Source organism: Phalacrocorax carbo, chromosome 5 (assembly GCF_963921805.1).
Source record: "Phalacrocorax carbo chromosome 5, bPhaCar2.1, whole genome shotgun sequence".
In the NCBI taxonomy this organism is placed as follows: domain Eukaryota; kingdom Metazoa; phylum Chordata; class Aves; order Suliformes; family Phalacrocoracidae; genus Phalacrocorax; species Phalacrocorax carbo.
The window spans coordinates 25,422,030-25,447,181 of record NC_087517.1 but is presented as its reverse complement, the minus strand read 5'-3'; the positions used below and the strand labels follow the sequence as shown (position 1 = coordinate 25,447,181).

The following is a 25,152-nucleotide window of genomic DNA, read 5'->3' as shown; positions in this document are numbered from 1 at the left end:
GAGTTCTTCTAAAATAGCATTGTTATTTTGGTACAAGAATCAAAAGTTTAGCAACAGGTTGAAATCTGGTAGAAATGAGTGCTCCTTAAAATTTTGTTTCATATCCTGAAAATGCTTTTTGCTTGATTTCTGTCTTGGTGTTCAGATGGGATGTTCTTTATTGAATAGAGTACGAACTAAATTCCATAGGAGGGATAGCAAAATCTGAGAGTTGAACAAGGAGGCGTGGTTCTCATTTTCCTCATGGATGGTAAAGCTGTGTATGGGTTAGCGCCAGGCCTTTCATTTGTTGCAGGATGTCTGGCAAGTTGGATCACAAGGCAAGAAAAGAGATGAAATGCTGCCTTGAAAACAGAAGGGATGCAACTTGCCAAGAATCTTTTGAGCACCACTGTAATGTGGAATAGTTCTTTGCTCTTTATATTGTGGTCAAGAATATTTTTCTCTGCCCTGTGTTCCTGATCTTTAACTTTGACTTACAAACTGTATGTCCTTGCTTACCAACTTCCATGATACAATCTAAGAGTAGGACTATACGTAACATATTGACTCCCAGTCTCTTAATGGAAGGTCTTGGGCAGTCGAATGGTAAAATAACTGTTTGTGTTTAGTGTAGTGGAATAAACTTGTCATGAAAAGTTGTGGTCACTCACTTCTCTGCAGAGTCCATTAAGCCTTATTTTTGTTAGTTATTGTTTACCTGTATTATGAAACTGCTAAATTGTTTTTATTAGTGAAGTGGACTGTAAAGGCAATTTATTAGTAAGTCTTGATTATCTTGAAGTACCAGAAATCAGCTCCTTGTACCAGGAAATTGGTCATTTGGTTACAAACAATGTTTACTGAAACCTGCTTACTGGAAATTCCTTGAGTTCAAAATTGTGTGCTGCATGTTATTTAAGAAGCTGTCTATACAATAAAATAATATCAGCTATATTATAGTTTTATTCTTAGGGGAAGATTCAGGCATGTTAAATAAACTCGATGAAATTCAGCCTTTACTGCAGAAATAGTTTAGAGGAAGAAGAAAAAATTAATGGACTTGCTTGAAAGGACACTTGCCAAGCTTGTTAATTAAAATATTTAATGTAGTTTTTGTGATAATGCTTCATAGGTACATATTTTTTCCACTAATAATTAGATATTTTGACCAAATGTGTCATAGATGGCAATGGAAGATGCCGCAATTGTCACTTATTGCGGAAGCCCTGTTTTCCCTTGAATTTCCCCAAACCTTTCAGGCATATAAAATCTGTCATGTAGTTGTGGTGAAAAGTACGTAAATTCAGGATCTGTAAGAGTAATATCGTTGTGTCTAAGTTTATGCATGGCTTGCAACAAATATGAATAGCCTTAATTATCTCTACTTTGAGAAGATTAATAATTCATTTTCATGATACTATATTTTGTAGAGGAGAATCAATTTAACGTGCATTACCACAGAGCTCCCATATGTTTGAAAATTAATAACCAGCAGGTAGTTGAGAGTTTGCCAAGCTTTGCAGAAATGACCAGTCTTTCAACAATGATTGCTTTTGATGTTTATATTAATTACTAGTGTCCATAACAGCATGAGAACTAAGATGGTTGGTCTGAGTTATTAGTAGGCAGGTAATTGAAGTTGTTTTTGGAGCATGTTGTGATGTTTCATTCTTAGGTAACTTTAATTTTTACCTTGTTTATTAACTTCTACAATTTTTTCATGTATTGGTGATATACAGATCATATGAAAATGTGGTCTTCTGAATATAGGGCTAAATACACCTTTGAGTGTTAGCCAGTATTCACAAAATTATTCTAGAGTTTTAACTTTATTGCAGGTAATATCAGTGCTCCAGATCTTTACTTCACACCTATGTCAGATGTTCTCCATTCACTTTTTTTAATGGAAGTATTGGGTCTTTCAGGTTTTAGTGAAGCTTTAGCGAATGCATTTTGCCTGAACTCGTCTCTGGACAGCTCTTTCAGAATCTGTAAAATGAAGCATTAGGTCCAGTTTATGTTGTACTGAATTTGTTCTGCCTTGCTGCTGTGAGGGTTTTCTTTGGGTTCCTGCTTGTTAACAGAATACAGCAATAACTTGGGAATGCATTAACTGATTGATATCTCCTGAACCTAGTTCTCTTGTTTGTGAAAATAAGGGTTATTTTAAAAACATTTTTGTTGAGCATGAAGGTGTTTTTTTGTGCTTATTGAAGGGTTGTAAATTGCAGTAGCGTGTCAGGGGAGGTTTAGATTGGATATTAGGGAAAAACTTCTTTACTGAAAGAGTGGTCAAGCATCAGAACAGGCTGCTAAGATGGTGGAGTCACCATCCCTGGAGGTGTTAAAAAAAAAAAAGTGCAGATGTGGCACTTCAGGGCATGGTTTAGGAGGCATGGTGGTGTTGGGTTGACAGTTGGACTTGGTGATCTTAGAGCTCTCTTCCAACCTTAATGATTCTATGATTTTTCTGACCAAATTGTATTGTGCTTGTAAAGATTAGGGCAGTCCATATAGGTCAATTATCCAGTATTGATGAGAGGTGTTTTGAAAGGCTGTGCTGTTAGAAATATTGCAGTGTTAATGGCAAGATTAGTCTCATGCTGTGTGTAGGACTTTGAGGGCACTACTGAAAATGTTTGATTCCTGCAGTATTTCTGATGTTTGCCATAGCAGATGGAGGTTAGCTGTACATGGCATTCAGCTTGAGGTTTACCATAATGTAGCACATTCTGCCATAAGTTAGTCTCTTACTCTTTTTTCTTTTTTGCTCCAATATATGAAGGTTAAAAGGTAGAAGGCTTGAGACGGTAATTTCCGGTGGGTACATTTAATGGTATATTTAAACTAAAAGCCTTATCTTGGATCACCTTATCAAATAGTAAGAATTGCTGTGTTGTCTTTGCCTGTGTATGCTCTGAGGCACATGTTATTTGTGTGCATATGTTTATGAAAGAGTATAGGTTGGGTTGGAAGCTATGGCTGCGCATGTCCTGGTGCTGTCTGCAGCTAAGGTGCTACAAGAAAGTTAAATCTGTCTTCTGAGAAGCTTGAAGTCCACTGTTTTTTCTATGGTATCTTTCAATTAAATGTCCTTCTGAATGAGTTCAACTTGCCAACAAACTCTACTTTTGGTAGTCCTTTATTTAGATTTTTAAAAAATCCTTTTTGCATCTTCAGGCAGTGGGTTTAGTTTGTTTTACCCTTTAGCTTCATCTTTGTTTACTGGGCGTTATGGGGGATTCTGTGAAACATATTTTCCTGAGAAAAATACTGGAAGCATACAGCAAATTGAAAAAAAGGATTGAAGGCTGAATTTGTGGTCACTAAAAGCCTCTCTTTTAAGCCATGCCTCTTCTATATATATTTTTACTGGATATAGTGAGAATAGCTACAAGCCAGAACTCTTCCGTGAGAAAACACAGGTTACTTTTTGAGCCTTGAGAATTCTACTTCTCGAATTAAATATACTTAGTTCTTGCATGGCTTCAGATTACCATATGCTCATTTCAGTACAAAACCTCCAAATATTAGTTGAATTTTTTTGTCTAACCTTCTTAACTATCTTGAGCTTGAGTAGGACTTTTGCATAATTACAAGTAATTTTGTTGTTGGGTTAAACTAAGTCTTATCCACCTGGTTTCATAATTTTGTCTTCAGGTGACTTGAAGCTGACAATTTTAATCCAGTTTCAGAGTTCTGAAAGGACTGGTTTGTTGTCCTACTCAAGCATCCTTTTTGTGGCCTTTGAAATTAATTCATAAAGGTTGCATGGAAATATATTTTAAGTGTCCCCCTCACCCCCAAGTGCTCACTTAATTATCTTGCATTCAAGACTGTCTGGTATCTGTTTGAAAGTGCTGTAACTTAATATCTCCTGTGCTTGTGTAAAATGTCTCTTGGCCAGGTGCGTAGCCTTCGGAAGAAGTTCCAGATACTTAGTTATTTGAATGGTCACGTATGAATGATTCAGACTTAGTTTCTTACCAAATTGTGTGTTGTTCATTATGCCTATCATGTTCTAAGGCTAGAAAGGTAAACATGATCACTGCAAGCTGCCAATTTCCATTTATGTAGCTTTGAGTTGTCTTGTACAATTGACCAGATGTTTTTAAACTTTGTGGAAAGACAAGTTTGTGCCACTGGTCTACTTCAACTGCCATATGTAAACAGAGGTGAAAAGGGTGGTACCACCTACTAAAGTTACCTGTTCTTAACGGAGTTTATTTTGATAGTAGTTTGCTAAACACATGAGATCTGAACAGTGGCCTTCTGCCTTCTTTGACTAAGCATAAATATGAAAATATCCAACTTTGCATAAAGCATGGGATTACCAAAATGCCACACTGAGAGAATGCTCATGCAGTATAGTAATTACACAGAAACCAGTGGGTGCTTCTTAGTAACATCTTTAGTTCTTCTACTGTTGTAATTGATTTTACCAGATTTATTGGTGTAAACTTGAAGTGCTGAATATGCAGAATTGAGAGTATATGAACAAAACTCAAATAAGTTTTCTTTGAAAAAGCCTCTATTTGTGAGTGATTGTTAAATACTATTGATGCCTTAAGTTCATTGGAAATTATAAATTTAATTACATATCCAAGGTGTAAAAGTAGTGTAATTTAATAAGATCATAAGCTGAAGTAGCAAAAGAGGAACTTGTGCATTTAAAAATCTTACAGCTTTCCTAGTGGACTAAGAAATATGGCCATGTATATTAAGTAGATACAGTTATATTAGTACATTAGCATACACAGTGAAATATCAGATTATATATAAATAATATAGTTGAAAATAATTGACATAATTCATGTCTTCCTAGGTCTTCATCCTCCAGGCCCTCCTTTAGCAAGGCCTATTCTTCCGCGAGAAAGAGGAGTTGTGGATAGAGTTATTGAATATTTGGTTGGCGATGGTCCTCAGAACAGGTAAAATCTTGCTAAAGATGATACCTAAACAGTTGAGAGAAGAGCTTCTTAAGCTTTTTAAATCAGGTCAAAGTGTTAAGGTTATAAGAATTGCAAATTAATCTGTCTGAAATTTTCATAATGAAATGGTCCTTTCTCAGTGCTTCACCTGAAATCACTTTGTAGGAAAAAAATAGTAACATTTTGACAGAATTAACCTCTGCTTTGTGTGGTATTAGCCATGTGATACAAAGAAAAATCTATACTCAAGTGGGTGAATGAATTATATTTTGAATTAAAAAAAAAAAAAAATTTATCTTAGCAGTTTATTACCATTAAATGCTTTCAAATTGCCTTCAGAACTGTCCAAACATACCAGAACTTCCATCTTAACCACGGTCACTCTATGTATTGACTGTATTCTAATGAGATATAAACTTAATTTGGATGTTATTTTCTGACAGTGATATTAAAAACATGTTGAACCATGAGGTTTAAATTGTAGCGAAGAATACTTCACTAGTTTTAAACAACTTTGAAAACTATTATTTAATACGCAGATTTAGTTTGCTTTAAAGGATAATTATTTCACTGTGGAAAACAATTTTAAAGGTAAATATCTAAGCTATTAGTCAATATCTAAAGTAAAGTGTGTCTCAATTCAGTGTGTTATTATTAAAAGGTATGTAATTATATATTATTCATGTTTTCTAGGTATGCCCTTATATGTCAGCAATGTTTTTCTCACAATGGTATGGCTTTGAAAGAGGAGTTTGAATACATAGGTAAGAGCTAGTCTGTGGTAGACTCTCTAGTAGTTGGCTTGTGTTTCATAACTGCAACCAAAATAATGTATGATGCATATTAAGTACTTCACTGACACTGTCAAATGCCTCTTCATATGGGAACAGTTTTATGGTAACTTATTACTCTGTACTTTAAGATTCACTTCAAGACTTAGAAGTACTTCATTGCAACCTTCAGGCCAAGGATTTCATGTGTAGAAAACTATTCAGTAGAAATAAGCCTCCTCCAACACATCCCTGAGAATTGCTACTGGCTATGAATGGTTCTCAGAAGAGTTTTATACTGAGAAACTATCTGACATTAAAGCATGCCTCTTTTACCAGAACTTAAACAAACTTTTGCTTTGGCAAGAAGATCTTGGGGAGGTATCAGAAAATGAGTGGGAACAAGCCCTAGGGGGCTATATGTGAATTTATGGCTGACAGTAACTTAAGACAGATGCAGCTCTTTATTGAACACAGATGTCTTATTTTGCCTCCTTTCTACCACAAGTGTAAGCCTGATGCCGAAGAAATGAGGGAATCTTGAAGTCTTCTATTTCATTTTGTTTTGTTTGATTGTATGAGTAAATACATAGAATTATAAGAATAAGCTGAACATTTCCCATGGAACCAAAGATAAGTAGTCAATATGTCATCTTAGCTTGAGTTCACAATTCAACTGTGCAAGAAATTGCCACTTCCCCCCGGCCTTGGGGGGGTAGATGTGTTTAACTGTTAAGTGGTATCTAGTACTTATCCAGAACAAAACTGCCTGTTCTTAATTAAGCACAACTGGAGCAGAATGTTCCTCAAAAAGCAATGTGAGACATGCTGCTTGTAGAATCCATAGCATCCCTTTACTCAAAGGGTGAGGAAAGTGGCATCATAAGGTGGGGGAGGAAATAATCTGCCAATTTAATTATTTTGTAGGGAAGAATAGAAGAACACCATGTAGCAACATCTTGTATTGAATTGCATTATTTTGTTCATTGTGGTCAAATCTTTCACAGTGGTGGGCAGTCTTGTAAGTGCAGCAGAGCTGAGAGCAAACAGGTTTTTGAGAAGCAAACGTATGCTGAAGTTAAAAATGGGGCTATATGGAACAGCTTGTGTAAATTTGATGGAGGTACTCTCAGGTACTGATAGACATCTAATTTTCTGTTTTTAGTATTTTGGACAGTCATAGTGTAGGAATAAAGGTGAAATTAATTAGTGAGGCTACTTATTGAGTGTGCTTTTCTGTAGCATTTAGGTGTGCTTACTGCTTTTTCCTGAATCCTGCAAGAAGAACTAGACCTCAGGCTCCACGGCTTCCAGACTTCAGTTTTGAAAAAAAGCAGTCTACAATATTGCAATCTGAAACTGAGCCTCGAGAACCTACAGAGAGAAAGCCCCAGGAGACTCAACAGACAGAAGGTATGTGCTAATCTCATGAAGTCTGTTCTTTTTTTAATGTCTAATGAAATCCCCCTCTGTATTCTAGCTCTTCGTCTAGGTGAGTTTTTATAAGACTAAGGTCTCAACACTGGAACAGGCTTTCTAGTGAGGTGGTCAATGCCCCAAGCCTGTCAGTGTTCAAGAGTCATTTGGACGATGCCCTTAATAACACGCTTTAACTTTTGGCCAGCCATGAACTGGTCAGGCAGCTGGACTTAGATGATCATTGTTGGTCTCTTCCAACTGAAATAGTCTATTCAACTTCATCGTGGGTGCAGTTTATATTTTTTCAATTCTTCTTGTCCCTGCTGCTAGCTTAGCTTGTTGATGCTATTGTCTTCTGTCCTGTGCCTTAAAATTTCTTAGGTAATGTCTCATGCAAATCACGGCATATCAAAAATTTTCACTCTAATGTTACTGATAAACAGGTAGAAAATAGCACTGTAAATTACAGAAATAGTTAAGAAAGGAGTATGTCCCTAAGTGGTTAACTTTCACTGTGTTCAGCAGGTCATTTGATTGAGGTGTGTTGGAATTTCTGCCTTTGTTCCTTTTGCTGTTTTCCTCAGGGCAGGAAAATCTAGTAAAACTGCCTTGTTTAAAATCAGGGAGTTCAAAGACAAATTGTCAATTTTAATTTAACGTAGTTCCTTTTGAGACGTTTTATAGTCTGCAGATACAGTAGGCATCTGGTGTACAGCCAACAGGAAGATGCAAAGTTCTAAAATACTCCAGAAATTATAATTAGAGAATCTCCAGTTAGATGTGCTATTGAGTACTTGATGGGACTTTACCTTAGTTTAAACAGGGATCATGGAGGGAAGCTATCAAAGAGAGTGCACAGCCCTGAGATTCAGGATAGAAACACCGTGTGTGGGGAAACTCTCAGTGTAACAGAAAGAATGTTCCTGCTTGATTATCTTTAACAGGGCGTACAAAATGACATTGGCCTTTACTTTCTGGCATGGAAAGGCTGCACGAGACTGGTAGAGCAGTCATCAAACTGTAGCCATCTCTGGGTGTGGTCTGGTGTGGGTACATATAGGGAAAACTTGGTTTCTTCCTGTGCCATACTATAGTCTTACTCCATTGAAAGTACTATTGCTAACATGAGAGTAAGACTGAAATCAGATGCATGAAGCTAAGATGATGCAAATGTCATCTTTGCCCTCAAATGATCTGATCATCTTTTCAGTGAGTGGAGGGTAGGTTAGTAGCTTCTCTGGCTACTTTTAAAGTTAGAAGATTCTTCTAGAAAAGACAACATTTGTTACTGGGGTCTTCAAAACTCTGTTTATTTCTTCTGCATGAATCAAATGGGGAAGCCCTTCAGCTCTTAGAGGTGTGTGCCTCGAGGGCTCCTGAGTAGTATCCATAACTGCAGGTTTTTAAAGGTTTTTGGGGGTGGGTGGGTGCTAATTAAGTTGGTATTATTGAAGGAAATGCTTATCAAACTACGCCTTTACTGGGTCTGTGCTGCTGAGTCAGTTTATAGATGTTGTAAAAAATGTAAAACCTTAAGAATTAGTGTGAGGCTTTCATTAGGCACTTGAGATGTTGAAGTGGAAATTGTGCAAAATTTTTGCTGCTAGGAAGTGTATGGTGAAATTTTTCGAGACATAGGAAATAAGTAACTGGTATGCTGACTTTTGGTTTGATCTAGCTTAAATATCTGATCTTTTCTGAATATTTAACCTCCAAGATTACATAAACTATTCTCTTTTGATAATTAGTAAGCAGCCAGAAATAGAGTATGTGTTAATATTTTACACAACTAATATCTGAGAAATGTGTTGTTGATGTAGAAGAGGCCAGCACTGTATCAGTTTGTCACTGTGCATTAACTGCCTGCGACTTGCCACAAAGTAATCTCTTACAAATGAGAAAATATCTTTTTCAGTAAATCACTTTTTTCATCAGAATGCTAATTTGAAACGTAACTGCTTACAGGCCGTTGGGCTTTATTAATAAATAAACATATTCCTTGATTGTAAGTTTAAGGTATAAAGCTATCACTGAGGTATAACTCTGGGGAAGGCTTTTGTTCACTACAGTAATATAGCTGGTGTCATAGCAGGAATAGAGAATATCTTCACTTGCAGATATAGACAAACATTAACATCAGGAAACCAACTTCACTACAGTGTTGACAGCACAGGGAGATCCAACTCTTATCTGTAACTCATTTAAACCGTAGCTGTATAGCTCAAAGAAACTGCAAGCTAATGTGGTACAGAAGTGCTATAAATATTTTTTTACCAGTCAGCTACTTTTACTAATGAGTAGAGCATGAAGCTGATTCTTTTTTCAGTTGTGTGCTTATGCAGTGACAAGCATGTTACATGCAACTCCTGTGGATAAGAGATCTGAAGAATGGTTATGGGGAGTGCTGTTCACACTGAACCTTGGATTTTTTTAATTCTCTGGAAATACGGAGTCGTCAGCTGTCAGTATGATGCAGATTACTGACACGAACATCATGCTTCCTTGTTCAGCAGAGTAACTCGGGAATTTATTACCAGAATGAAACTATGTCCATCAGTTCTTTCCTTAACTTTTTCTTAAATGGCTCAATCTTGAATCTTTTTCATCAAAGGCTAGTCAGTTCTCTTAGAAGTATTAATGTTTGGATCGTACTGAAAAAGCCATCACTAATCACTCTTATTCTCTTGATTAATTTTGCCTTGCCTGTATTTGGTACTGTATTTGCTGCGTTCTTGATTCAGGTTTAACATTTAGCAGTGTTTTGAAGGTTGAAACAAAATTTGACTGCTTCAGTGTTTTGTGGTGAATATCTAGTGTGGATGTTCAGATATATTCATTAGATGCCTTTGAACTTCAGATTTCACCACGGTGGTCAGCACTTTTTGGAGACAGCTTCCTGTGTCTCCAGATTTTCATGGAATTCCTTGACAATCTTGATGAAATACTTAATGATGATTCAGTGCTATGTCACTTTCAAGGATTCTTGGAATACAGCAACGGCTACTTTATTTGAAAGGCGTTCCATTTAAAAGGCAGATGCAGAAACTTGGTTTGTTCAACAGAAGGGTTCACAGTAATGCTGTCCTCCAGAAGTAATGCTGATTCAAGTGTGTGCCTATTTGAGTTTTACCGAAAGTAGAACTTTGCTTTGGGTGAGTGTTACAGATGGAGCAGAAACTTCCAGCTAGGAATAAAACTGGTTGAGGACAAAGCACTGAGAAATAAGCTTGAGTATTTTTTTCTGTTTAGAATGGTCTGAGTTTAATGTGTGTGGTGGGTTTTTTGGTGTGTGTTTTTTTTTTTTTTAAAAATGGACTGGAGTGATTTTGTCTTTCAGAGATTTGGCTTGCTTTTTTACCAAATATGCTTTACTTTCTTAGGACAGTATGAGCCCACTACATTTTTTTTTTGTAAGCAATTGTTTCCTTTCAAAGATGTGAGTTTCTGCTTGCTGTGATCTTTCCTTAGTTCAGCTAATATGGCTTGAGTTTAGTGACTTGCAAACAAGTTCTTTTGGTTTAAAAATATATTGTTTCCAGTCTACAACAGTTCAGTTTTGCTAAACAATGTAGCTTGCCTTCTTGGTAGGATGGAAAGGGTACAGGGAATCAAATGCTATGCTATTATCTGGCTTCTTTTTCAAAATCTTCATAATAGCTTTCTGTGATATTAAAACCATGAACACAGACTATAAGGAACATGCGCTTCACCAAAGATATTTAAGACACATGCAACTGCGTGAAAGTCAGTCCTAATGGGGTGCTGCAGTAGTGAAGAAAACTTGTCCCAAAGGTCTTGAAAGTGCAAGTAACTATATCTTAGTGGAATTATTTTTGTACCATATTTTGTGAATTCCTGCTTAAGACATACACATTCTACTTACAATAATGCATCACTATTAATTTGATTTCACTGGTTATGCAGTGAAATGCCACTTGTTGCCGAGAATAGCTGACTACTTAGTGTGAAGCATATCTGCTTTCTAAGTGCTGAGCATTAAGTAGGAGTGCTGGGGGAGAAAGGCAACTGCTGTAGCCAGGAGCAGGTTTTTAAAAGTTGCATTAATATAGCTCTCAAACTTGCCTCAGACCAGCATTGGGCTCTTTGCGGTTGAGATCATGTATGTGTAGCTACATTCTTCAGTTAAATCATGGATTAAGGACACTAATTTTCTTTCGTCATCTTAAGTTTATAGTCAGGGCTTTCTCTTGTTGTTAGCTACTGCTCTTGCAATAACTTAAGTCATGCAATATTGAGATCAAGTTGACTAGGCAAGCTTTCCATTAATCAGTGTATCTAAAATGGAATTGGTGTAGAAGTTTAATGAAGGTCAGTCATGTTTATAGTTGGAGTTAGTAGCACCACTTGCTATGATTGCCCTGACTACTCATTTAAAGGACCTACTCTTTAGTTCTTTAAGTTTGTCAGACTTAATTATTAGAACAAAATTTTCCATGTAAGTTTGCTTTAACTGTATATTCTGGAGAGTTTCACTAAGTCTAATCAAGAACAGGGTGAAGGGAAAAGCCATATACCAGACAATTTTTTTCTTAGAGGAGCAGTGTCTCCATATGTTCTAGAATATAAAATTGAAGGCAGCATCCTTCTGTTCCTTTGAATATAGAATATTAGAACATGCATTTGATCAGGATTTTTCCTTTTCATTAGAAGCTTCTACTTCTGCTAGTGGCTGACTGTCCCTGGGGTTGTCCTCAAACCTGTAGATGCTTGGCATCCTTCTCATCAGACTGAATGAATAATCTCTTTACCTCAATAAGACTGAAAACACTTCTCCAGGGTGCTAACCATCATTCAGTTGAGGACTGCAGAACTGAAACTGTAAATAAGTAATGGTTGGGCTATGCTACAAATGTGTTGAGAGGGCATGGAGTTGTCTCTTCCTCACATCCTATACTTTCTTTGACTCAAGCCTGAACAGCAGCAATAAAGAAGGAATGTAACTCAAGTGTGGAGGGTTTGTAGCAGGAAAAGGCACAAACTTATTCATAGAATTTGAGGCTGAAGAAAAAATGCAGAGATGAGACAGAAAGAAAACTGACAGTTGGGAGATAAAGATTGAACACAGGCTGGGATGGGATCAAGATGGAAATTGAAGGGCAGGAAGGGAGAGTGGGATAGTCTGGAAAGAAAGTGGGAACATTAATTTGCTTGGGCAGAAACAGGAGGATTGACCATCTGACAAATGGCTCCAGAGAAACCTTGGGACAAGAAGCCAGGGCAGGTGTTGAGCAGCCAATGATTGAGAAGGCAGGGAAGGAAGCTGAATCGGGAGGTGAGTCAGCTGCAGACTTGCTAAGATGGAAGATGAAGCCAGAGGAAGAAATGGAAAAGCTGGGCTGCACTGGGCAGTCTGAAGTGGAGTCTGGAACTAGCTAGATGGAGCTGTGCGTGGGAAGAGGGGTCTTGAGTTCTGGTGACAGAGGGCAGTTGTGCCAGGTCTGCTGGACAAGGGTGTGCAGCAGCTACTCTTGTACATCATGACCCAAAAGGATGGAGTAATGGTACTAAAACTTCCAGGCTTGCTTGAATTCTGTGAATATCAGCCTGAAGTAGTCGGATTAGTTTCAGACACCCAACATGTTTTGATAAATATGAAATTACAAACATGTATAAGGTTAACATTTTTGAGCTGTAACTTTACATCAGTTTTGCAAACTGTTTGCCAGCACAGTGTGCATTAATGCTGTATAGTATTGACTAATACTAGTCAATAAATAAACCGCTATCAATAGTACTCTCTTGCACTACCTTTGTGTCATTTAGTGCAACACTTAGTGTTCAGTTTTTCAGTGCTTTTGCTTACTTCAGTATGTGACTCATTTCTCATATGCTACTGAAATCCTGTTGTGAAGCTAGAATTTACTTCTTTAGAAATAGTACTTATGACAAATATTTTTTGATCTTCAAAGTATGCCTATTATCAAAGAAACTCCTTTCCCAGATTGAGAGTAAAGATAATCCTCTGTATCCTTCCTACACTTCCTGTGGGAAGATAGAGAATACACAGTAATCTTCATTGGCTGTCTTGAGATGTTGAGAACTAGATTATTCTAATCTTTTTTGTTTTCTGGCTCCTTACATTTAAAGTAGTTTCCACCAAATAGAATGTTTAGGTTCTGTGTGCAGATTGAAGTCTTACACAAAAATACAGTTGGTAAAATTTCCATTACCAAGCACAAAGAAGCTAGATTACTGTCATTCTTATTTCTGGCACTGTCTCACATTAATGAACAAGCTTAGAAAGATTCTGTTGAGGGTAAATATATACAAATAATGGTATTTTCATAGTGGGATCTGAACTCTTTTCCATAGTATTTTCTTTTTTTCTTAAATTTTACAAGTTTTATCTGTGACCCTCTTGTTAGAAAAATAATAGGTATTAGCAGTTGAGCACTTCATGCAGTGACTAATCAAAACCTGTGTGTGATTGCAAAATGTTGTTTTGTTTGCTTTTTAAGAATATTAACTACCTCTTCATTTCTGGGAATGGTTATTTCATCATGTTTCTTTTAACAGAATCTGAAGAAGACATGGCTCAGATTGTTGAGACAAATGAGACTGATGATGAAGCACCAAGTCCTGAGCAGCTAAATGATAAGCAAGCTGAAGAAGTTGAAAAAGAGGCAGAAAACATTTTGACAACTAAAGACTCTAAAATAGGGTCTATTTCAGCTGAACAAAGTGAAGAATCTTTAATGAAAGCAGAATAAAGTACTACAAGTGCCTTCTGTAGCTAGTTTTTAGCTTTGTTCATGCCTGTTGTTACTATTCAGGTGAGCTTTTTTTAATGGTACAACTTAAAAATCTCGCTTGAGCTTAAACTGCCTCAACTGCCACAGTATGTCAAGGCTATGTGTAAAAGTGAGTATTGTAAATTAAGCATGTGTCTTTAAATAAGTTAACACACAGAATGTGTAGTTGGTTGAAGTCTAACAGTTGTACCCGTCATTCAGTTTGCATATTTAAAAACTTAAAAGTATAAGCTTTGCTAAGGATGACCTATAATTTGACATCTCTCTAGCTGTCACAAAAAGAGCAATTACTGGCAGTGACTGACCTAGTAAGTTTCGTCTAGTGAACTCAAGATACTTTTTAATGCTTCCCTGTTAAAATGAATGGAGTACATTTTAAATACACAAATGTTTACAAGCTAAAGTGTCACCTGACATTTGACTTAAGCGTATGGAAGTGTCATTGCAGTGGTGTTAATCTTATTCATTATCTAACTTTTTGACAGAATTCAGTTAAATGGCACTCAGATAAATGGCATCTCCTTAGGTATTTGCATTGCAGATGAACCAGAGGCACGTACATACAAAACTGTTTTGTGTTTACATAAAATATAGAAAGTATCTGCACTTGATTGTACTTGAATACAAAGCACTATTTATACCTGTACAATAATGACAAGATATAAGTGAATTTTGTGCCTTTGTGTATTTTGTTAAAGGAAAATAAAGACATCTAGCAGCAATACTTGCTTTGTGATTCCTAAAACTGAAGAGAATTTCTGCTCTGCTGTATGCAGCTATTCCGCAATTACTCTGCGGAAGTTCAGAAGGAATGACATCTTAAAAGGAGCATGTCTATATACAGCTAAGGTGGTTTTGACAGAATAGAAATAGATCCCTGATCAACAGGGGCATGTGCGTTTGCCCAAAGACTTTCCTAACTGTGCCTAATGTATGTTGAAACTAGTTATTAAAATTACAATGAATATTTGCTGCTGGATTACTGAAACTGTACTTTTTTCATTGTGTAGCTTTTCAAGCTAGGGACACGTGTTGTACATTTCCTGTTAAATATAACAGTTGGGAACCTGGACTAGAATTTTTCTGGTGCCTGGAAGTGAGGTACCTAAACCAGATTTTTTTAAAATAAATGCTGACCATGTGTAACTTGGTTGATTTAGCAGTAGTTCTAATAACAGTTTTATTATGTGTGGTGTTCTCTGTGCACCTCTCTGTATAGAGGGAAGGAGAAACTTCAAAAATGTGTTTTTATCCACTTTCTTGGTCCCAAAGTGAACTGGTTTTACAGTGTAAAGGCAGCAAAAAGCTAAGTCATAGTAGTTCAAAAGCACCCTACAAGAAGAACATGTTTCTAAATGTGACCTTAGTATCTGTGTCTTTATATGAGACATAATTATTACGTGAACAGCAATGATTAACTTTCTTTTCCAAATAAAGCATCTATTTTCTGATTCTTTGTGGTTAGTTTTGAAGGTCAACCCTTACATCAGTCAGAATCAAGTTTGGTCTTTATTTAGGTAAATGAGGAAACTTTTGTCTGGTTCACTAACTAAATTGCAATTCATATTTTAATTAGTAGTCTTCATAGACAGAGTGTAGGCGTGTGATTAAAGGAGTACTCACAGGTGTTTGGCTATATTTATATAAACAACAATTAGTAAAAACAGGTAAAAACAATTAGTAAAAACAGTTGGGAATATGAAGAAAACAGTCCCTTTTCCAAACATGTCTTAGGGTTTAAGGAAAGTACAGGGCACAAAATGATAGTGGAATGCATTCTTTAATATTTAAGAGAATGTATTTTATGTTTCAGAACTTCTTTAAAATAGAAAGTGCCTGAAAGGCGACAAAGCTGACTCATTTTATAAGACTTTCAGGTGTTAATCTCTACCTTGCATTTTGTACCTCTAGTTTATCTGTTGAAAGGCTGATCTGTTTGGAGAAAAAAAAATCACAGAATATCTCAGTAATTTGGCTCAGTAAGTTGTTGGATGTACTTATATTATAAGCACTAAAACCAAGTAAAAGTTGATGTTATGATCCCTCATGGAATATGAATGCATGAATTATTGTCACTTCAGAAGTTAAGATTACTCTAGGCCCATGTTTTATTTGCTTTTAAAAATTTGTATCTTAAATGTCACGCTTTTTGTAGAATAATTTTAGGTCCTTCCCATGACAAGCAACCACTGAGCTGTAATGCATATAATATTTATTGAATTGACTGAGAAAATAATCTGTTGATATTGGAGCTACATTAAAATTTTTTTTCATTAGACTGTAAGATGTCTGTTTTCAGATGTTCCTGCTTTTGTCAAGGAAACTGATGCTTCTTAGGTTAGGAATCTGAATTTTTTTTTTAAAAAGGAGACTCAGTATCTGGTATGGGGTGGGGGGACAAGAAAGCAGCATTATTTCTCCCAACATTCTTAAATGTGACATTAGCAACTTGCCACAGGAATGATTGATACTTTCTGTTTAATATGTCACTGAAGGATCAAGTAGACACAGTCAACCTGATGTGAAAACAAATACTTGTTAAAATGTGAAAACCTAGCTTTATGAGACCTAAGACCATCTAGAATTTTTGAGGAGGGGAAGAATAAGTGAGAGTTAATACTAAAAAAAGTGTCCAAGCAGTTGTTCCCATTAAATGCCTCAGAAGGCTGGAAAAAAGATGTTAAGGATGTCCTGGTATTTTGGTAGAGAAAGAAACATTTTTAACTTCCTAATTTTTCAGGGTTTTAAAGCGGCTATAGTAAATGAGGGTAGAGGGGTAGTTAATCAGTAAATGAATTCAGGCTCAGGGAGATAAATATGATAGTAATAGAGCACCTCTCCTCAACTTACAGTAAGCATTCAGATGTTACTTCTACCAAGTATGTGTGCCCCAGTCTAGATAAGAATGTGAGAAGATTCTGTTCCTGCAGCAGTTGCTTCTTGGCTTCTGTCTACTGCAAGTATGGCACTAGTAAAAGATGCCTCTCCAACAGGAGTTGGATCAAAATCCAAAAATACCTGTTAGTGAACAGCAGTAGCCACACTTAGTCATGTCTTTGTAACCCCTAAAAACTTGTAAGTAGGAGTGTGTAGAGCAAAAAGGTACAGCGCCTGTCAGTGATATTTAATCCAATTGCAGACTGACTCTCAACAGTTAAGAAGATGGAAGCAAGCGGGGAAAATATAACAAATGCTATGGTTCCATGTTTTGTCTTCTGACTTCCTAGTTTGTACTTGAATCTTAATTTCTTTCAAAAGTACCTAAAATCCTGGTCCTGTGAAAATCTTACTTCTTAGAGAAGTTTTACAAGCCCCCTTTCTTCCCGTGGCCTGGATGAAACGCAAAATTAGGTGGGGTAGTAGAGTAATACTTAGCAAGCTTGTTGGTGGCATATTTTTATTGCTTCTGAAATATAGCAAGTAATTGCAGAGATTGCCTTTTAGTCAAATGTAGTTTATATGTTGGGGGGGGTCCTATCTGGGCTATGTAAAACCCACCATGAAAGACAGCAACAGTTAGCAGAACTTCAAATATGACCAAGAAACCTGCAGAACAGGGAAATGAGGGAATGCTACTTCAAATTTTAATATTCTAAAGGAGAACACAATTGATTACCCTTTGACATTCTGACAGAAATAGATCTTTTAGTGGAATCTTGGGTGTGAAGATGGTTTGTCTAAAGGAAGCTGTTCAGCCTACATGCAGGAAAAGCAGAAGCTCATAAGAAAAGGCAAACAAAGATGATGCAGAAGCTGACAATTTGTGGATTGGTCTAGAGGTTATCAAAAGCATGTAACTAGGGGTGTGTATAGTTGCCTTGAAGTTGAGAACAAGAAGGTCGAACACCATGTGATGCATGAATAGAAGCCAAGGAAAGGATTTAAAGAAAAGAATGACAGTGAAACAGATTGGGGGTGGGGGGAAGGAAGGGTGGATTTGTCTATCAGAACAAGGTCTTAATCAAGAAATAAAGAGCTTGAGAAGATTTGTCAGAAAATGTAGCAGGGTTTGGCTATTGCTACATGGCAGTACATACCCCAGGTTAAAATTATACTCTTATGTCAGAAGTAAGGACGCAATTGACAATGAATCGTATCAGAGAAACTTGCTTGCTTTCTAGAATTAATTCCAGAATAAGCAGGTGATAATAACTTGGTAGAATAAGATCGTCCAGCTATTACTAGAGATGATCATGGCAAAATTGCTCTTATCCTTTTTATTTAAACATAAAAACTTCAAAATTATTTTCTGCTGCTAGGATTAGTGAAACTGGAGCAGTAATTAATTTTTATAACCTTATTAACCCGCAAAGGCTAGGAGAAGTACTTCTCTGGTGCGTGGTTCTGAACTTAGCAATATTTGTGCACTTGTGGATCTGTGGTGGTAGACGAGTGAGTAGGCTAGAGGAAACTGCTCATTATTCAATAGTTAAGTCTGCTGTTAAAAACATCAAAAGTCTTGATCTTCATAAAGTCCAACATAATCAGTACAAGAGTACTGGATGTAAAAAAAGTTCTTCTAAATAAGCTGCTTCTGGAGTGAGTCTTTGTTAGGTCTTCCACAATGAGGAAGACCGTCCACGGGGTAAGGAATGGCTGCTCTGTGAATGTTTCATTAGAACAACAATCTTGAAGATTAATTTTTCATATTTGTTGACAGATAATCATTTCACCAGTTCACTGAGTGTTTGCAAGCAAAATCTTTAGGCCCTCATTTCCTTCCATGTCTTGCAGATTGTTTTCTTGGCTGTAAGGTGTTCTTTCCTGTCCAGTCACATGGTTAAAAGTTAGTGCTTCAGATCTCAGCATCTCATGTTTCAGTTACTTTCTTGAATTGATAAATGCGAAACAGTTCAGATTTCTGGTGTAGTGAGCCTCTGAAGTTTCACATATATGCTTGTAGTATATAGGATACTGTACAGAAGCCACATCCCTAATACAAACTGATTTAAAAAAAGGCTGCAAATGCATGAAGTACATTAACACTAGGAGGAAAATAAATTTTCCACGAATAAACTCAGATTGGAAATTTGAAACTTCCTAATGATTTGGATAAATAGCCTTGCAGGAGGCATTAGATTTAAAATGGAGTTTGAGTTGGAGTGTCAATGTCTTGATTCACTGAAAGGGGAGTGTTTGTGAAACTGTTAATTACTGATCTGTGGCAGTGCTCCTGTCTTCCAGTGTGTGGTCTTTAGGTGGAGTTCACAGTTCTCAAGTTTGTGGAGGGTGATGAAAGTGAGGAATTACAGCTGACTCTGCTAATGCTCATCTTCCTATGGGGCTGACTGGTGTAGGGCTGTTGGCTTCCAGGTCTCGGTGCATGGTAACGCACCAAACCTTCTGTTAGAGGACAAATTGTAAACTTCCATCAGAACTGTGCCATACTTGATTGTATCTGGAAGTCTGAAATTAAGTGTACTTCATCCTCTGAAGGAAAAAAGAAAAGGATGGCATCCTGAATAAGTGGGAATTTCCTAGTGCTTGGTCTTTACTAGGGGTTCATTTACACAACAAATAGAATAAGTTATAATAGCGTTTAACAAGAACTGCTGCCCTCCAGCATTAAAAAAAAAAAATAATAGACTTGTCCCTTGAGATTGTGAGTCTCAAGGAATTTGACTTCTCTTCACCATTCCTTTTGATTTGTGAACCTCTCTGGGGCCCTGTCAGGTCACATTCAATCTTTTCTCTGCAAGAATAAGACCTAGAGAGGTGTATGATGGGCAGGATAGAGAGAAGGGTTTTAAAATGAAACGTATTGATTATACAATAATTTGCTCCCAAACCATGGGGTTTTGAGATTAAAGCAAACACTTGCAAGATTCTTGATAGATTATCTAACTTGGCAACAGTGCAAAATCTAAAGCACTGAATCATAATATAACCCTTTCAAGGCTGTGTAAAATTTAAGTCATGATCAAATTGGTTTTGCATATAAGGAAGGGTCCTGACTGATTTTCATACTACTAGTTATTTCTCTGTGTAGTCACTGTGGGAGCAAGCCCACTTCAGGACTGCCTCCGTTGTACCTAGCAGTGTACTGGTAGGATTCTCAGTAAACAATTACTAATGTTTTCAGGAGGGCTTGATAAGCCTTTGCCACTGTGAAATCATGTATTCTCCTTTTATTGTGTGACAAAAATAATTTGCAAATGGGAGATTGCAGCTGCCAGAAAGAAATAAGTGCAAAATCCTGAAATAATCAGAAATAGGAGAGAACAAGGGGTGCAGATAGTGGAGATTTTGCAGTTTTGGGTGTTCAATTGGTAAATTCAAATTCATCTCTGAATTCGTAACTTGCATTGAAATAATAATTCTTTCTCTCTTTCTTTCTTCATTTTGCTGCCTAAATGAAAATAGAGATACTGGATTTGCAGAAAACTCAAGCAACAAAGACCTTCCATCTCTCCTGAAATGGTCTGCTCTCTAATTCCTTGTATTGCTTCAAGGAGTTTTACTCAGTTGATGAAACTTAATTTTGACTTGTTCAGCATACAAAGAAAAATGTTTTACAAGAACTCCATGAAAATTCTTTGTAATAAAACTGTTTTAAATGATATTTTGGAAGAAATGTGAAATTGGATATTTCGTAAGGAATGTTTGTACTTGTATTTTTTGTATATTGAGCTTTTATTTAAACAGGAGGTCCTGGCTATTTATAGTCTTATTGTTATAATAGCATTGTTGATGCGTTAGTAAAGGGTATATGTGTTTAGGTACTATAAAAAGTATCTTTAACCAGAAGTATAATTTTAATCCTAGTTATGGCCTTGACCAGTAGTTACATCACCTGCAGTTGAAACTCCATTGAAATCAATGGCAAAGACATTAATTAGTGTGAATTCTTAGGATCTAATAGACTTAATGAAGTGTCTGTCTTAGCCTTTCTGCTTGTAATTGAGATGATAATTAAACTTGTGCTCCCTTTTTGAAATCTGGTATTTTACCAGATGAAGCAAATTTTAAAGTATATGAAGTTAAATTGCATAGCTTGTTGTTTATATGTTGTTATATATGCTGCCTTTGCTGTATATGTAATTGCTTGAGGAAAAACCTGATTCTGAAGAAGCTATCAAATATTCATCTGATCTTGATGATGCTGATGGCTGGGATAAGAGGTTGTTCTTTGCATAGTAGTGATTTATGGTTTTAAGGTGATAATTCTGTTTAGTAGTTCATTCTGTGCTGGCTGTACCCGATTAGCTTGGATTTCATAGTTTTTTTTTTTCTTTCTTTTTTTTTTTTTCTTTTAAAGGCCCTTATATGTTACCAAAATAAGAATGAGGGTGCCCCAGCTTCTTCAGTGCAGTCCCCACCCCTCAGTTGGACTGGCATAAGTAGGAAAAGAAAGTTGGTCAAGGTTGGGTAGGTTCTGATAAGACCCATTTATCTGTGCTACAACCAATTGTGAGAACTCTTGGCTCATGGCATGAGCAGCCAGCTACCCACCCTCAAAGGTCAGGCTGGCATATGACTGCGAAATCTTGTGTGTGCAGTGAAGTAGAGGCATGGAAAACCTGCCTAGACTCAGTATAAAAAATTGTGTGGCAACTTCACAGGGGACTGTGGAGTTGTGAAGATGCTGACTTTGGCCTGCGATTCCATAGACGTGTACATTTCAGGGTGGGTATTACAGGTTTTATTGTATCTAAATGGTGATTTATGCCCTTATTCCTGCATAACTGTCCACAAGGTACTGCCCTGTGTCACAGGTCTGTATTACCTAATTTTTTCAGACTGTTTCATTTTCATTAGTACAGCTGCTTTAGCTTGTGATCAGTGTACTGCACCTCATTGATAATCTAAGAGGGTATTAGACGCACAGAAGTGACACCTAACCCTGTCAGTCTGGCTTGATTGACCCCTCAGCTTCCGAAACATGGGTTCATTTTTTTAAAACCCAAGTTAGCCCGCCATCCATTTTCACACACATTCTGGGCAGTTTAAAGGTTGGTCGGAATTGAATATTGGTCTTTCAAATTTGATAATGTATGAGTACAGAACTGTGACCTTTGATACGTAGTAATACATCAACATGACACGAGCAGTAAGTGCAGCAATTACCTTTACTACAGTTGAGATTGTGTTTTAGTTCTCATCTTGTAAGCAATTATTTCAGGAAAAAAAGGATTCGTCTAAGTTAAATATATTTTGCAAATAGTGTAAATGCAGAAATTAATCTTTGGGGACTTCTAGATTTACAGGTGCATGTTTTCAAATGAATCTTGGCTTTTAAATTAACATTGGTTCCATGGTAGAAAGGAGTCCTGTGCTATTGACTTCTTTAACAATAGTTTCTTTTTTTTCTGGGAGAGTTTCTTTAAGCATTTTGTTGTGTTTTAATGTAATCTAAGTCTCATATTCTGATTTATGGCTAAAGCCTGATCCTGCAAGCAGGTGACATGTCACTGTGTTCATGTTGCTCCCATGATAATACTCGTAAGAGTTGGCTCCGTGCATGATGATAATGCAAGTTTTACATGCTTTTAAGTGCCTTTCAGAGCACGAGAGTATCTCAGACCTGCACCATGTATTGATTTAAAAGGCTGTTGTAACTGCTCCAGCAATGTTTCATCCCTTTCCTGAGCAGATCAAAGATACATATGGTTTAGTTTCTAAGTCTTCTTCCTCACCTGTTGTTATAAATTATTTGGATAATGATGGTGCACAACCACTACCTGGTAGGTGCTATAAAACCACAAATCAATACTTGCCAAAGAGCATAAAACCTCGAGAGGACTGATATCAGTTGCGGTTTCTGTTCTGTGGACTAAAAATCAGAATAAAATTACTGTGTCATTCTGAGCAAGCAATTGAGTAACCACTGAATGGTGAGTTTCTATCAATGCTGTCTGTCATGCCCAAAACTCAAAGGAATAACTTGAAATACAACTTCTTGTTCTTCTGAAGTATCTGCTTCCTCAGCAGCTGGGTGCTGAACAGTGTTGGCATGCTGGATTTAGGTATTGAACTTTAATTCAGGAGCTGGGACAAATGCTTATTCACTTTATTGAGGTGAAATCAACACCTGTTGGAATGGCTTTCTTTAAGCTGTCAGAAATCTGAACCCCTAGTCCCCAGTAATGTTTGGCTGTACTGGGACCCTGGCACAGGAGGCAGCTGACCCAAGTGACTCATGTGGGATGGGGACTGAATGGAGCCCATCTCTCCCAAATCTGCTGTGAGCAGAAGGGTGAGTGCTTTCTCTGGAGCACCTTTCTCTTTTGAACTTCTAGCTGTGGAGATTGCTCGCTTGCTGTACATACGTAGGGGTCATAAATTGCTGATAAACCTAAAAACTTTTTAAATGAAAGCTTCATCAAAATGGAAGGATATCTCTAACATTTTCTCACTACTTTTCTAGCAACAGTTAGAAAATTCTTGACTATCTGTGGTGTCATTTGTTTTCTAGGGAGGAAAAGCAAAACATACATTAGATCATCACATAAATTACTCCTAATCAAGTTCTTGGCCATATAAACTATTTTGCAAACCCACAAAGAGGTGGGAAAATTGTGCAAACGTGTTTGTGCTGTTTCTTGTTGCTTTCAACCTGTGCCATGTAAGGGCACTTCAGCCCTTAACTACTTCAAAATAAAAAAAAAAACCTCAATCTTTTTTGCATACTTTCATAAAATTTTAAATGTTAATAGTACTAACTTATCTTGGAAAAAATACCCAACCTACTTTTGTGCAGTGTTTTCTGTTAAAAATGGAAAAAAATAGTGTGTATATGGAAGTCTTGAGTCTATGCTGCTGACTTAGCAGATGGAGGTGGTTACAACAGCTCAGTGTGGAAGTTTGTTTTTCGGTTGGGGCTCCATGTTTGTAGGAAGTTCCTTATGGTAAAAGGATGGCCTTTTGCAGGTAGGTGACCCCATGGGTAGAGAAGGGCATTTGTTACTGGGCTACATGTAAGAACAGCACAACAATGGCAACTGCATGTCAGTTGCATGTCGGTATTTGTTGGTTATTGTTTGCTCAAGCTGAATTTATTAATTCTGGTAACAGGTATCTTTAGTTCTTCTCTCTATTGTGTATTATTAATCTTTTTTTTTTTTTTTTAAGAATTGACAACACTGGTATTCCCCAACAGTAGATTCCTCATATTTTAGAGAAAGGAGTGAAGGTAATATGTTTTCTACCATTCCTACCACAGCAATATGACTAGAAGTACTTATTTTTCAAAAATGCTAGGATTTTTGTTTGTTTCAGCTATATGGCTACAGCTGTGTTGCTGGGGCTTTTTTAAAGAGGTGGTGACAGCCTGGTTGCAGAATGTATTTTCTTTTTAACGCTTATCTTAAAACCTATCTTACTGGTTTGCAATGGTGAAATTCTCCTGGATGGGAGTTGTTAGATTATTGAATGAACGGTGGGCGGTTGAAATTTAGGGACACTTAAAGGAAAGTACCTGACTAAGACCATGTGGAACTTATTGTGAATACTCCTCTGATATATTATGTAAGGCATTATGTCAGTCTAGTCATGGAAGTCTGATCTATTTGATTTTAAGATCTCACATTGCATTATGAGTAAGTGTAACGGTTCTGAGAGCTGGAATATTGTTAGCCATTGTGAACAGTACTGAAGGAGTCTCAGGATGTATAATGTGGTAGATGCAATTTTGTTTGAAATTTTTTTCCAAGGCCAATTTAATTTTGATTTATTTGCCTCATTAACCCAAGGATTCAGAAAATTGAATGCCACCTGAGTGAGGTATTATTAACACTACTGAAATATCTTCAAAATCACTCCATGCTTATAAATTGGGCTTTTGAAAGCATTTTAAAGGCATAATGATACTGTTGTGAAAATGTACAGCATCATTTAAAAATTGCAAAATGCTTATTTGATTTCTGAAACAAGACTTGGTCACCTGACTTAAATGTATACTGATCTATTATTTATGCTTTGAAAATAGAGCTGATAAAAAGCATAAGTGTTCTTGATATTATATTTTGTCATATCTAGCTAAAAAGATTGAAATCCAGAGAAACAATTTTCTGAAGAAATGAAATAGTATGCCCTCCTGAACCCCCGGGGAAAATAGCCTCTCTGTTTGCTCAGAATATGAAGCAGTAAAATAGTATAAGTAAAACAGACAGCCCATGTCACATTCCTATTTGTACAGTTTGGAATGATGTTTTAAAAACATTTTCTAGTTATTTTTGATAAATAAATGGTGCAAATAACATCTGCAAACCAACACTGCTGATGTAAGATTTTTCAGATCAGATTTGTTTGTCAGTGAAAGTCAGAAAATTGCTTTGC

At 36.7% G+C, this 25,152-nt stretch overlaps 1 protein-coding gene across 5 annotated transcripts in view; it reads left to right on the top strand.

Annotated features, from left to right (window-relative positions):
- Positions 1-14,597, top strand: part of LNPK (lunapark, ER junction formation factor) — a 43,172-nt gene extending 28,575 nt beyond the window's left edge. For 4 of the 5 annotated variants that reach the window (XM_064451671.1, XM_064451669.1, XM_064451672.1 and 1 more), the window contains exons 10-13: positions 4,808-4,913; positions 5,607-5,677; positions 6,926-7,096; positions 13,640-14,597. In XM_064451671.1, coding sequence (XP_064307741.1) covers positions 4,808-4,913; positions 5,607-5,677; positions 6,926-7,096; positions 13,640-13,833 — 542 coding nt within the window. In that variant the 3' untranslated portion in view covers positions 13,834-14,597. The remainder of the gene's footprint in view (positions 1-4,807; positions 4,914-5,606; positions 5,678-6,925; positions 7,097-13,639) is intronic. The other variant, XM_064451673.1, reaches the window with a different exon arrangement.
- The last annotated feature ends 10,555 nt before the right edge of the window (positions 14,598-25,152 follow it).